Source organism: Myzus persicae, unplaced genomic scaffold, assembly GCF_001856785.1.
Source record: "Myzus persicae strain clone G006 unplaced genomic scaffold, MPER_G0061.0, whole genome shotgun sequence".
Lineage (NCBI taxonomy): Eukaryota > Metazoa > Arthropoda > Insecta > Hemiptera > Aphididae > Myzus > Myzus persicae.
The window spans coordinates 238,015-252,885 of record NW_019102958.1 but is presented as its reverse complement, the minus strand read 5'-3'; the positions used below and the strand labels follow the sequence as shown (position 1 = coordinate 252,885).

The following is a 14,871-nucleotide window of genomic DNA, read 5'->3' as shown; positions in this document are numbered from 1 at the left end:
TAAACGTTATGAATCGTGTTCTCGCGTATATGTACTAAGGGAGCACCAATTTAAATATTATTTTATTATTGTATACTATATGCATGATGTTCAACAATTTTATTGGGAGATAACTAGTTAAAAATTATAATAACTTTTTTAAATTTGTATCATTTCGCTCGTATAAATGTTTATTGTACCCACTAACGCGATCTCTTATTTATGTATACTATAATATGTATGACAGGTGTGTTGTTTTGACCGTTCAAAGGGATTTCAAACGGTATACCTATAAAACCTGTGTGGCTATATGTGTATAATTGTATAAATATACGTACGATTTGATTATAATTGTTCGTACTTGAAACTGACACCTCTTATTGTTGTTACACACAATAGGTATGTATGGTTTTTAAAAAAAAAAACGCGATTATATTATGTCTATAGAAGTGTTCTGTACGAACGTATTCATAACAATCGCAAACGATCAAACGACGTGTACCCGTGCGAATACCGCAATATTCTATGGTATCGCACTTTCGTCTCGTTATGACTATTCTGATCATATGTAGATACAGGTACACGGGTAAGAGTAAGCCGGTAAGCAGTATAATAAACGCATAACATATATGTATAGGTAACATTAAAGTCGCAGAGAAACGGGCAATGAGCGATCGTCTCATTAAACGCATCTCAATATGATAATAATGTACGTGTGTACAGGCTACGACGGCGACGGCGATGATAATTATTGGTAATAATTTTAAAAAAAACAATATTATAACACAGCTATTATGATATTGTGGTGTCTTACCCGACGAGAAGAGCAGCAACAGCAGGGCCGGGATGACGGTCCACGGCGGCGACGTCTTCGCCGCGTCGATCAGCATTTTTTCTCTTCTTTTTTGTTCTCTCTTTAACGACGACTTACACGCACCGCAGTTGGCAAGTCATCTGAAACACACTCACACACACACACAATCACTTATACAATCACACACGCGCACGGACGTACATATACGTGCGGCGCGCGCACACATATACACACACGCTGCACATGCACATGCACACGCACACAAGTCGATCTCGCGCTCGTAGATGTACCCAAATAGTTCGGACGAGGGACCGAGAAAATAATATTATGGGAAATGTGTGAGCCACATGTGCCGGGCACGACTGGCACACGTGTGCATCGGCCGATGGCCATTCACACACGCGAGCCCTGTTGTTCGTATTAAAACGGTACGACATATTTTATTATTATTATTATCATTATTATATGATATTGTACGACTGTCGAGTACGGTACAGTACACGAAGATCTGTCAAAATTTACGAAAAAAATAGATCATTGTTTTCCGGAGACTTCGTACCTACCTTAGACCCACGTACAATAATAAATGAAGACAGAGCAAGCCCCGTTTATACTCGCTACGCATTGTGCTGCTCGCGTACGACATGATATTATTATTGCGGGCAATGTGTGTACAATACGGTAGGTACCTACACGACTTTCCAAAAACGGACTAGACGAATTTAAATCGGTCCTTAACCCCTCTCCCCCCCCCCAACCCGTACGGTTCTGTTTAAAATATACGCAACATCATGTCGCCTCAGTGCATTTTGACGGCGAAGCTCGTGGAATGCTAAATCATTATTATTTTTTGACCGGTGTCGTATATCCACTGCGTTCGGAATTCAACAATATTCGCATGCGTATAGCTATGATCTCTCGAAATGACAATAACAATAACGACAACGATACGGATCGCGACGCTGTCGGTCGGTAGGACACTTACCTGCAGGTGCACTGGTAGATCGCGATCGTTCGTCGTCGTCGTCGTCGTCGTCAACAACGCATGTCCGACGACGGATTGCGCGCGCGGCGTGCCGATTGCGCGAATGATATTCGATCGCGGCGACGCGCAATATCGTGTACTGGCGCTGGTACTGGTGCCGGTGCTGCTGGGTACTGGTGGCCTGCGTGTGCTGATGCTGCGAGTGCGCTGTCGGTGCGGCGGCGTCGGCGGAGTGCGGACAGACTGCTAAAAATAAAACCGGTTGCGTCCGCCGGCGCGGCTGCTCCTCCGGCGGCGGCGGCGTCGGCGTCGGTGGGGGAGTGCGCCGCCGCATGCCTCCGCGCGCGCGTGCGCGTGTGAGCGCGCCCGCGATCGCTCGTTCTCAGATGCTGCGGACGCCGCGGCGACGGCGCCCGTGAACTGTCTACGCCGCTTTTTCGGGGATGATCCACTCCGGCGGAGACGCACGCGTTAATCCTACTGGGAACCTACTTGTCGTTCGCACACGTGTTTATTACATGTGTTCGTCAGCATGGTACCCTTAACATAATAATATAATATGTATCGATATGTGAATTGTCCGAGACCCGAATTTCCTTTAAAATATTTTATCTCAGAAGGCACGCTACAGGAACTCCTTTGTAACGCATTATTTCGTCCGATAAGCCATGATATGACCCCGACCTCCGGCCTATGGGTGTACGCCGGGTGTACGGGTTATATACACTGTGGGCAATATATACGGGAATTGGTTTCCCAAAAAAATATTTATCACCGAATCATGAAAGCGATGCACAGTTCGAATTTATTAGACCCCATCATATAAATATATACGAATAATTTTTGGTTCTGTGATTAACACATGCCATAAATGGGGACAGAACTTTTGTCTATACATCACGACCAACAACACATCTTTATGAGAATCGCTCGACGAAAAACTAAATTCAAATATTTTATCATTAAATAAGAAATAGATACCATGTGAAATGCATATATAATATATCAGCTACGAAAAGTTTATTGTTGAACAAAATATGTAAAAATTGTATATAACTTCCAAATTTCCAGTTTATAATTCGTAAAAAATGTTTACTAATATTTACTGTATATGCACTTTAAATCAATTTTAATTTTAGTTAACTTCGACTTTTTCCATCATGCATGGTTATGGGTGAAAATTTTATTTCAATAATTGTATTATAAAGCTATTTTATTTAATGCGAATTGTACAGTTAACTTTTTTTCTTGCGAATCTTCAACTCCGACTCAAGGCGACTGCAACGTCTCTAATTTTTCAAAGTCACTTATTTTATTACTCCATATCGGATATTTGTTTTTAATTCAGTAAACAATATTTACTGCAAATTTATCGGTTCATTGGGTTGTGGAAGAGTAGTTAAATGATCTATTATATTTATCTACGGCCGTGTTATGAGATTCAAATGTTCTGGATTTCACGATTCTCACGTTTGCGCGACACGATTACGTATGTAGGTTGAGTATTACTCGGCAGTAACGCGCTGTGTAATTTCAACCGTGAAAACATTCGTAAAACGAATGCGTACATCGAGATGAATATAATATGATACCTACCTATTCATAATCGTCTAAGCACGAATAGAAACGTTTAAGAATTGCTGCACGTTCATATACATATAAAAGCCATAATGTTGGTAATGTATATAGACATATAGTATGCGCTCACGGCTCACCTGTTTAACGTCTAACAACAGTCGATCCAGGAACTGCAGGTTTAGTAGTTTTCCTGTACAAGATCAAAAGCGTATCGTCGAAACATATTTTTGTACGGAGGACGAACTAAATCGCAATAAATTCATATTTAATATTGCATGTACCAGGTACATTGTACCTATTATACCTATACCTAACGGCCAATGAGCCTGGTATGTATTAAATAATTTGTATAATAATTGTACATGTGTAATTTTTCCCAATTCGGATCGGACGGAAGCAAATAAATAATTAAAAAACCACTTATATGGTAAAAGAGGCATTTTATATTGATGTGTAAAAATAACAATTAAAAATGCACTAAAACATGTAAAAATGTTTCAAGCAATTATCTATAATTTCTATTAAAATAAACATTTAAGCAACTAAATAGCTGTATAATTTAAAGTTTAAACAAACTACCTTCGGTAAAGGATTGACGGTTTGTGAACTACTGTGGGCAATCGTATTCAATGTTATCTCAAATTCAAGAAATTTAAAATTTAATTCCAGCACATCAGTCGAGAGGAAACTGGAAAATTGTCAGGTTTGCATCGTTATTTGGCAGTGTCGGTAGAAAACATCTGGTGCCCCTGGTTAATGAACCTGGTAGGATAAGTGGAACTAGGACTACCATAAATTATAAATTATAAGTAGTTTATTAAACAATAAGTAGTAAGAGTATAATATTAAAAGAATCCTGGGAAAAGTTTTTAATTTATCGATTAATAGATCGATCGAAACCATCTTTATTTGTACATTACTTTATTAATAAGTATCTATATAATTAATAATATAATAAATTTTAAGTTGTCACGTAGAGTATCCTTATCCTTAGGGCTTAGGTAGGTACAATAACATAATATAGGTACCATGAAAATATATTTATAATATTATACTAATCACAGACATACCGTAGCCAGAAAAAACTAATCAGTAACCACTATACCACAAATATAATGAAATACTTGTGTTGACAAACGGTACAATGTAATAACAATCCAGTTGTTAGCTCCCAAGTGATTTTCGGAAATTTTTTAGGAAATCCATGTATTTGACCGAGTTAAGAACTAAGAACAATGTATAATCAAAATTTGTCAATGGAACTTAGTCCCAAACTTATAATCGTTTTTGAAGTTTTATTATGCTTTTATACATGTACCTCTCGTTACGTCGTATCCGCATGTGTTGTCTCCGTCTTACACAAGTACGACATAACACATTTTCTTTCACCAGATTCAACAATGGGCTCTTATTTTTTATATAAGAATGTATTGATCTATTTTCAAATTTTTAGATAGGGACATTATCTGTATTCTCTAATTGGTTTTTTACAATATTTTAATTTTTAATCAAATTATGAATGTTTTCAAATATTAATGCTTTACATACCTATTAATTCATAACTCACTTAAAAATTAAATTATCATAAAAAACCAACTAGAGAACACTGAAAATATTCTTCCCTCTAGATTAACTCAAATATTAAAACTAACAGCACACTATAATTGAAATAATGAACGAATTTCGCTATGTTGTATATATGTACGACGAGGACCATACGTCATACGGGTGCGAAGTCGCTTCAATATCTAGTATACGTGGTAAGCTTATCTACAAAAAAAAAAACTGGGAAATTCGCTAGATTCACTTGCACAGGGTACCTAGTAGGTTTCAATAACGATTAGCCTGTCAGTGACTACTATAGAATTTTTTCAAGTGTCAACATAACAACATTAGAGGACGCTACCCATGCATTTGTTGTCTCCGTCTTATGTAGACATTAGGCATAAAAAATTTTCTTTCACATAGTGTGCTGTTAGTTTTGATATAAGAGTGAACTGACTACTATCAGAGTTTTAGGCAAGAACATTATCTATGATTAAGCGTCGGCAGATTTTTGGATATTTTAATTTTCAAGCGAGCATTTTTTATTTGTGTTATTTCACATACTCGTAACTCGCTTGAAAATGAAAATATCGAAAATCCACAGATGCCTAAGCATAAATAATGTTCTTACCTAAAAGTTTGACTATACTTAAATTCTCTCTAATATCAAAACTAACGGCACACTATTCAAAGTCAAACCAGTGAACGAAAATATGACATGTCGTTGGTAAGACGGAGACAACAAACACATGGGTAGCATCCTCTTAAACGTTTATAAAAAATCGTCACTATTGAATATATTTATTTTCTATTTTCTGTAGTAATAAGTAAGCCAACCAGTAATCTCTTATAAGTTATAAGTACTTATAATTATTATTTAGGTAAGTAAGATCGGACAAAATAAAAAATTCAAGTTAAAAAAAAATACATCATTGTAACATTTTTGTCATTCCGCTCAGATTCACTGAATTTAAAATTAAAAAATACATAGATACCTTTGGAAAATAAAAATATGAAATAACATTAAATGTTATCCCTTCTTCAACTGCGATGGTGGTGTAATGGTCAGCATAGTTGCCTTCCAAGCAGTTGATCCGGGTTCGATTCCCGGCCATCGCATGATTTTTTTTGTTTTTTTTTTAACAACAGAGCCTAAATAATGTTAAACAAAATGCCTAGTAAGTTTTCTTTTACTAGAATTTAAAAAATAATTATTTTTGAGCCACTTACATGTTTTAGGTGCAATTGAGATTAATAATTTTACAACACTGGATTTTCAAACGTACTATATCGTAATAACGATTAAATGATTCTTTCATAAGGTATACAAAAAAAATTAATATCACGAAACCATGAAACATTCAACTATTATTTAAATTATCATTTTTATATAGAACTAGCTGATTCCGTGCACTTCGTTGCCCGTTAAAAATTCCAAGTCTATACGACACTCATTGGTGATAATGCGAACAATATATTATTATCAGGTAGGCAATCCACCTGCGGTCACCGCTAGGTGCCTACTCTATATGAATAATATGTTTTATTTTGATTTCGGACACGCCGTTGAGCAGCTATAAATGCAACTCAGCCATCTTGGTAGGCAATGAGTAAAAATTCGATTTGATGCATGCTTCGATTACCAATGACAACCAGTATACTATACGAAAAAAATACTAATTTCTACTAAATACATAGGTATTTATATTTCTCATACAACCAATATCCACCATTTGTGAACAAAATTTTCTTCGTAAATCTCAAAATCCCGGTTGCACCTACCAGGGCCAATTGTGAATATAAATCATCCAGAAAACCACTCAAACTGCACGCACAAAAAATGTGATCGAAATTGGTCCAGCCATTTTAACAGGCATAAGAGACATATACAGACACACAGACGGATATTCATTTTCATATATATAGATATTTACACAATAGAATTTTCAAAATATTCAGCCTAATTTTAAACTAAATTATGGGCATTTGTGATCAAAATTATCTGTAAATATTGATAAAAAAGTTTAAGCTCGGTGTAAAAGTTTGAAAATATAATACACGATTCTTCATAAGTTGTTTTATTATACATTTGTACATACTACATAGCTTCAAAAAGTCGTTTATAATTTGTGTATTGTGTATTGTGTTAACGCATAATATATGCACGACTATAATACTTACTAGTTACTATAATATATATAATATGTGGCTTAGTGAGGCGTGGTCGTACGCTCAATCTGCATAAATGCTCTGAGCGTCCATACCGGCCGTCGTTGCTAGCACTCGGATGGGTGACCACCCATATGGGTCGAAACCTAAAATATATCGAATGATAACGATAATGATGTGATATTAATAATTTTATAATTGTTAATAAGTAACCCACTATATTTTACTCTTCGCTAAAATATGTTATAGTGTTGGATAGTTGGATAGTTAGGTAATGCGAATTACAAATTACTGTAACAATATCAATTATGTTTTTTTTGATTCCGATAATAGTTTAAACTTTAAAATATTATTAAACATTCCAGGAATTAATGAAAATGTAATGTAATGTGTTAAAAATAATTTTAGGTAACGCAAATGTAATTTAAAAAATAATATTTTGAGTAACGGGTAACGTAGTTTTATTACTTTTTAAAAGTAATTTGCCCAACATGAACGCGTATTAATAATTGCTTTAAATATATATTATTTTATACAACTATTCTATCATTGGATGGCCTCCCTTATCCTGACATTCTGTCATTATATTATATTGTTTGTTGGTTGTGCATATTATCATATTTACTTATTGTGTTTTTGTTAATACAGACTGTAAATTTTCTAAAAGAAAAAACAGTTTACTTTTACATTAGCTAAAAATATGAAAAACAGCCTAGTTAACAACATTTTTCCAACACCTGTCAATATAACTATTTAGTTATCATAATATTTGTATAGTTGTATAGGTACTTTAAGTTCAGAGAGTACCTACGAATATATTACGATTCATAAATAATATCACAACATTTTTTTTGCCCTGGGAGAAGGTTGCCCCCCCCCCCCGTATATGCGCCACTGCCCTTGCCATTTTGTAACACTTTAACCCCTGCAGTAAAAGGCGTTATTCGACGAAACAAAAGAAGAAATTGCCCTAAAATTCCAAAAAATAAACTGTATTATTTTTATAACGATGTGTGTACATTTAGTGCAACCACTTAATAGAAAACATACTTAATAGTTTAACATACTTTGATATAGAAGCATCGATTGGAAAATGAGTACTTATAGCTTTTTTTATGTATTAGTTGTAAATTGTTATAAAATTATTTAATGTGTTTACTACTTGCCGAACTTTGAAAATTAGGTTCATTTTACGTTATGGATATAATATTCTATTTTATTACGCAAACGGGTTGACATTTTTTTGATATAATTTTTTGCTGCCGCACCAAACTTACGTCGTCCAATTTTTAAAATATTTGAAAATGGTTAACAGTCGTACATCTATAGTCTATACCTACCTATTTTTAACCAAAAAAACTTCAACTTTACTTTTTCCTTTATAGGCTGACTCGCGTAGAACTAATACATATTGTTTATATTTAACTCATTATAAAAAAAATATTAATAATACAAACATAATATTATATTATATTTATACAAATAATAACATTAAACTATTCAAATTTAATGTTATATAAAAATTAAAAAATGTGTGTTTCACATAAAATTTCTAAATAATAATTTCAAAATAAATTAACATCATCATACTGAAGTTGGCGTATAGAAGTGAGTCGACAGGTAATATATTGATCTGGGGAATAGTCATTTCTAAACTAAGACACTGCTCTAAATGATCCTCTGCGCTGTGAGTGCGTGTAACAGCTCGGTATTCAGCTTTTATATCTTTCAGGGAAAAAAATTAACACAAACAGCCGGTTAATCCGAAATATTTGTATTACTGCGTGTCTGCAAAATGACTATATATATAATAATATAAGTTCTAACAAAGGGGGATTGACTTTGAGATCGTCCGAGATCGATTGTTTGGCCACCCCTGAACTATACAGCAGATAACAGCTAGCGCGGTATAACCAAATAATATTATACGTAATAATATTCTGTAGTAGCTCCGTTCGAAATCTCGAGGAATGCACCTAATTAGTGCCCGGCAGCACTGCCTTCTACAAACATCAGTCTACTGCTATAGAGCATTATATTCGTATTTATAAACATGTATTTATTATATCCGGAGAAACATCTGCTGCACAACCCTCTTACAGAGCCGCACACGACGTGTTGACAAAGACAATCCCGACGCTCAGTGTATATCTCCATGATTCCATTATACATAATATCCTATAATAGTTTAATACCGCGTCTTATCTTTAATAATATTATATATTTATATCATATATGTATATAATTTATGCACCCCGGATTAACATTATAGTGTATAATATTATTATAATGTCTTCTGACGAGGGGTACGCGTATAGGTACCAACTACCTACATATTTTTTGCACACGTTCCACGCGTTTAATTTTACATCTGAGAAATAATCACTAAGTTATTATGTTTATTACAGCATAAACTGGCGTCTTCAAACTCTGATACGTGCTCACTGAGAGGGGGTGGTTATGTATTAAGGTTCGAGGGTTTGTAATATTTTAACCCTGTTTCATTGCTTCAATAATATATTGTAAACATTCTTGTCTGATCACGAACTGACGAACGTATAACCACGAAAACTATTTCGAAATTGACATGTAAGCTACCAATATTATTGACTGAAGAATTATTATTTATTTGTTGATCTCACATTATCAGTGGCGTAGCCAGGGGGGAGGCTGAGGGGGCTGCAGCCCCCCCTCCCCCCGAAATGTTAATAAAATTCAAAAATTATTTTAATGGTCTATGGTATTCGATCAAAAACTAAACCAACTCTGTGTAAAAAATTGATCAGCCCCCCCCCACCGGAAAAAAATCCTGGCTACGCCACTACACATTATAATATATTGTAAGTTGGCACTAAATTGTCATCGTTTTGTAATAATTTCAAATTTTAATATTATTTAAAGTGAATTGTTAATTTTTTGAATAACTGTATTGACAAAAAAGAACCTGTTGTTTGTACACGAATCGGACCAGTTCCTATTTAATCGATTAACCTTCCTGTTTCATTGTATCACAAAAATTGTATATATTTTTTGATTATTTAAACACGTTTTCCATTGGTGACATATCATATTAGTAGAAATATGGCATTTACCTACAATATTTTACAAATATATTTTTTTTAAACAAATCATTCAAAAACAACAATCAACAATTAGGTACAATGATTACTTTTATGATTTTCAATCATAATTATAGTGTTTAAATTCTGTACATATTTTTGATGTAAGCACATAAAACGTATTTTTATAAATAAATAACATTAACGATATTGTATTTACCTTTTTAAACATTACCCAGAATTTCAAGAAGGTTAAAACCATTCTAATTGAATTTAAAATTCTAATCGTTTCAAATATTTGCAATTATATGTGTTTCTATTTTATTATCCTACAGATAGATAAAAATTATGTATCATTTTAACCCAGGTGAAGTAAAATTTACAGCTAGATAATGTATATGTGTAATATATAATTTCAAATTTAAATTCAGAAAAAACATATATTTTAGAGTTTATAATTATACCAAAAAAAACTGCTTATACCTATTTTAAAAGGTTGTAACACTTGTATCCAATTTGTAAAGGTTTTATATTATGCAATTGACAATTGCATCAATTTTTTTTCAGCAATTTGTACTATTTTAATACAATAATAAAATGTTTATAATAAAGATTGATAATCTATACTAATATTTAAAGAAGAAAAATGATTCCTTTGTTTGGGGTAATCTCTCGAACTACTTAACCGATTTTAAATATTTTTTTACCATTACAAAGCTACACTATCCAATGGATCTATAGGCTTTCTCGATTAATAACCCTTTATTTTTTTTATAGAAATCATTGAAATAATAATAATAATAATAATAATAATAATAATAATAATAATATTAATATATTTTTGTTTATTTTAGGGTTGCTATATTGGTTACAGAATTTAGGATAGATGAATGGGAAATTAGCATTTTTTTGTTGTGTTCCGGTTTTAAAAATTGTTTCACCTTTAGGCACAAAGCTAAAAAAGTAAGAAAAAATAGTTTTTACGATTGAGTATAATTATTTTTAACTTGTATTTTCTATGACTGTGTTAAGAATATTTACTGGGGACTAAGATGGGGTTTTATACACTGGAATTTGTCATTTTTCGAACATCACTTCACCGGGTCTTAAATGACAAACCAAACACAAATTTCGAATCATATAGAGTTATTATTTTTAACGGGCAACGAAGTGCACGAGATCAGCTATTTAGTATTAAGTATATGAATGCATTATTATCATGATACTTGACGATGTTATAACGTGATTTTTACATATTTTTCTTTTCAATTTCTACATGATATTTTTACTTTTTAGTGCGATTAAAACTGTGGCCATTATAATATTATATAGGTAACTATAATATAAGAACGTTTCGGGTTTGTCGCCACGACAATAATAATATTTTCTCTTTTTTCACTCGTACAATAATGATCGTCGATAAAATTACTACACAAGATCGTGCATAGACCGTAAATAATATGTCCCCGACGACCGACGAGGGTGACGACCAAATGAAATGCGTGCTACGCGACTTGGCACGTGCCATGGCCAGCAAAAAGTGGCTGTTCGGGAAATTGCTGCCCCACAATGAGACTTACAACGAGATCACGGTCAACGGGCGGGAAACCTCGACCATGGTCCGCCTGAGACAGGCACTGTCCCGGGATCCGGTAGCGTTGCACACGCTGTTCGACATGTTCGCGTCGGCGGTGTGCAACAGGTCGTCGGACAACAACACGGGTGAGATCATGGCTGCGCTACGGTGCCTTTCACTGTCCGCGGTCACCGACGTCCGTTCGTTCGACGCGCTAAGAGCCCGGGTGGACGCGACGACCGCCGACATTCCGGTGGCCGAGCTGATCGAACACCTGTTGAAAAAAGTCGACGACGACGACGACGGCGGTGGCGGCGGCGGCCTGAACTTCCGGTCCGTGCCGTTCCCGAGCTGCGTGGTCGCTGCAGTCGGCCTACGACTGCCCCGGAACAGCTTTACGTTCGCGATGGGACCACGCCGCGGTGACGATGACGGTGGCCACGGCGAGGGCCTGTTCGTCTGCGTGCCGGTAACCAGTGCTACGGGCGCGTACGGCGAGCTGGCCCGGTGGCCGACGCCGCCCGAAGTCGGAGCGGCCGAAGACCTGCAAGTCGCACTCAGCACTGCCCGGTGGATAGACAGCTGGGGCGACGCGAGCCTGTTCGGCGGGGGCCGGTACCAGTCAGTGCTCGTGTGCAACGCGCGCAGATCGGCCCGAGACAGTCAGCTGCCCTACGAAATCGGGCCGCCGCGGTACCTAGTGGTGTGCGCGGAACAGACGCGGGCCAAAACGGCGAGGCGTCTCAGACGAAAACACGGCGACACCGCCGCCGTGCACGTGTCTGTCCGTCATCTGCGCACGTGGAATCTGTTGGTTTTGGGCGCGGTGGTGTTGATGGGCGGGTACATGGCGTACCGGTACGGGGTTTCCGCAATTTGGCAACCCACATACCACTGGCCCATTGGGGCAATTGGGCAGTTCGCTACGAAGCGCAGTGTATCCAAGCCGTGACCGCCTCGGTGACCCACCGGAACAATGCACAGACCGCCGTCAATCGGCGCCGCCGTGGTGCATTTAACATCGTTCTCTATTAATTTTTTAAAGCCTACTGGTGTGTATTTTTTAACAATAAATTACCATAGGTAATCAGTGGTATCTTATCATACATCTTGCGTCGTGTTATTTTATGTGTCTGTCGACGTCAGCCGTATTTGATATTATGTTTTACCATAACATCCACTGCCCACGCGACTCAGCCACAGCTCCGGCCACTGTAGCCATGGCAGGCAAGTCAGGCAGATCAACCTTCCTGTTCTAAGTAATTATTTTATAAGATCGCAGTAAAATTATTACAATAATTTTTAAGCACAATGGTTTGAAGAAAACAGTCGGTGAAAACAATGATAACAATTTTTGGGAATCGGAGGAAAATGAATGAAGGAAGTATGACACCTTTACTATTGGTACCTACCTACTGATTCATTTTAATTTAAAAATAAATATTTTGGCTGGTACCGAATTGGTTCCCGAGCTCCAACCCCACATGCCGAATTGGTTCCCGTCTGAAAAAGGTATTTTATTAAGGTAAGCCGAATTGGTTCCCGTTTAAAAAAGGTATTTTATTAAGTTGAGCCGAATTGGTTGCCGTTTAATTACGCACATTTTACAGGCTTAGGACTGTCAACTTAAAAGTAGGCTTGGTTAAAAATGTGCGTTAATGCGTGTTATAAAAAAAATGATATAATATTATATACAATTTTGAATCGTTGATTTTGAAGTCAACTATAGTCATCACTAGGTGTAGGTACAAAATACAAATAATAAAATATAATAAATACAATTATTTAAAATCGTTGATTTGCAAATTTGAAGCAAACTTTCTTTAAGTATTCAATTCGCGTAAGCTTCTCATTTGTGTACTCAGTCATACAATTTTCCAAGAATTTGTTATTTTTTTCTTGTTTGCTAGTAAGTTTCCTAGTATTATTACTTCGAAATTTAATATAATTTAATGTCTGAATACTGTTTAAAGTCTCCATAAAATAAAATATATTAGGATGGGCAGTTGTAAATTCTTTATTCAGCTTTGAATGGAACGATTCGCAACAATTTGTAGTCCTATCAATATTTTTGTCAAATCTAGCCCAAATTTTCGGTGGAAAGATACTGTCTGACATTATGTATGTATCATGAACGTAGTCGAAGAACTGATCCAATTTTGGGCAGTAGGGTTTTATGGCCATCAAATCATTATAAAAACAGTCTTCGACATCTTCAGGTGATAATAAGGGCAGTCCAAAAAATAGTTTAAGAAGTTGTCCGATTTCTGAAGCATTATCTTTAAATTCATTTGAGAGACCAAACTGTTGAATTTTTCTCCACCATGACTGACATAAATGGAATCTGCAACCTCTAACTGTAACTTGCTGTAGCTGTGAAGTTATGGCACTATGGATAGCTGTTTCAAAATCAACGAAAACCGTGCCAACTGTTAGATATTTTGCGACCTTATGTAAAGCAAGTATGTAAGTGTCAGTAGTCTTGTTCGGGAGTAGGCTGAATACGACAGGAACATAGCTATTTTGTACCTTGATAAAAATAGAAAATAATTGGTAAAATTGCTTAGGACAACTTTTGAATGTTCCATCGACAAATACCGTAGTGGCTTTCTTGAGTTGTTCCAAGTTCTGCGTGCATGTAAATGTAATTATATTGTTGACAGAATCGTTGTCATAAATAAAGTTTTCTCCGAGATTAGTTATTAACGAATATTCACTGACACTTTTATGCAGTTCTTCAAGATTAGAAGGTAACTTGGGAATTGTTCTTAATTTAGCAGCATTCAAATTTTTACGGACTCTGTTAATATCATTTTGAAGTAGTGACTCACTATGACTGTTTGAAGCTATCTCCTTGCGTATAATTTTTGATGGTCGCTCTGTAATAAGTTCGTCACATTTTCTTTTTAATGAATTTGTCAATTGTTGTCGCACAAGTGTACCATCGTTTTCACTTTCGTGGTTATGTGTTAATACTTCTTCACATAAACAATCTCCGTTCAATTTAACGTATGCTTTACATTTTCGTTTTGTACATATCCACCTCTGTATGTTATCTGCTAGGTTCTTTTGGAATCCAAACTTGTAATTGTCAATAATCAACAACTTAGTTCCCTTTTCACTAAACATAAACTCCATAATTACGAAAAATTAAAATTAAAAAACA

General features: G+C 35.6%; 2 protein-coding genes and 1 non-coding gene across 3 annotated transcripts in view; 1 reads left to right on the top strand and 2 right to left on the bottom strand.

Annotated features, from left to right (window-relative positions):
* Positions 1-2,018, bottom strand: part of LOC111033490 (laminin subunit beta-1) — a 23,459-nt gene extending 21,441 nt beyond the window's left edge. The window contains 2 exon segments of the mRNA XM_022314243.1: positions 794-933; positions 1,779-2,018. Of these exon segments, the coding sequence (XP_022169935.1) occupies positions 794-869 (76 nt within the window). The 5' untranslated portion in view covers positions 870-933; positions 1,779-2,018.
* A 3,930-nt stretch (positions 2,019-5,948) lies between these two features.
* Positions 5,949-6,020, top strand: Trnag-ucc. Its single transcript has one exon. It is a non-coding gene; the product is annotated as a tRNA-Gly (tRNA).
* Positions 6,021-13,490: 7,470 nt separating this feature from the next.
* On the bottom strand, positions 13,491-14,843 carry LOC111033489. The gene has a single exon (XM_022314242.1). The coding sequence runs from the start codon at positions 14,841-14,843 to the stop codon at positions 13,491-13,493; it is 1,353 nt and encodes a 450-aa protein (XP_022169934.1).
* Between the last annotated feature and the right edge of the window lie 28 nt (positions 14,844-14,871).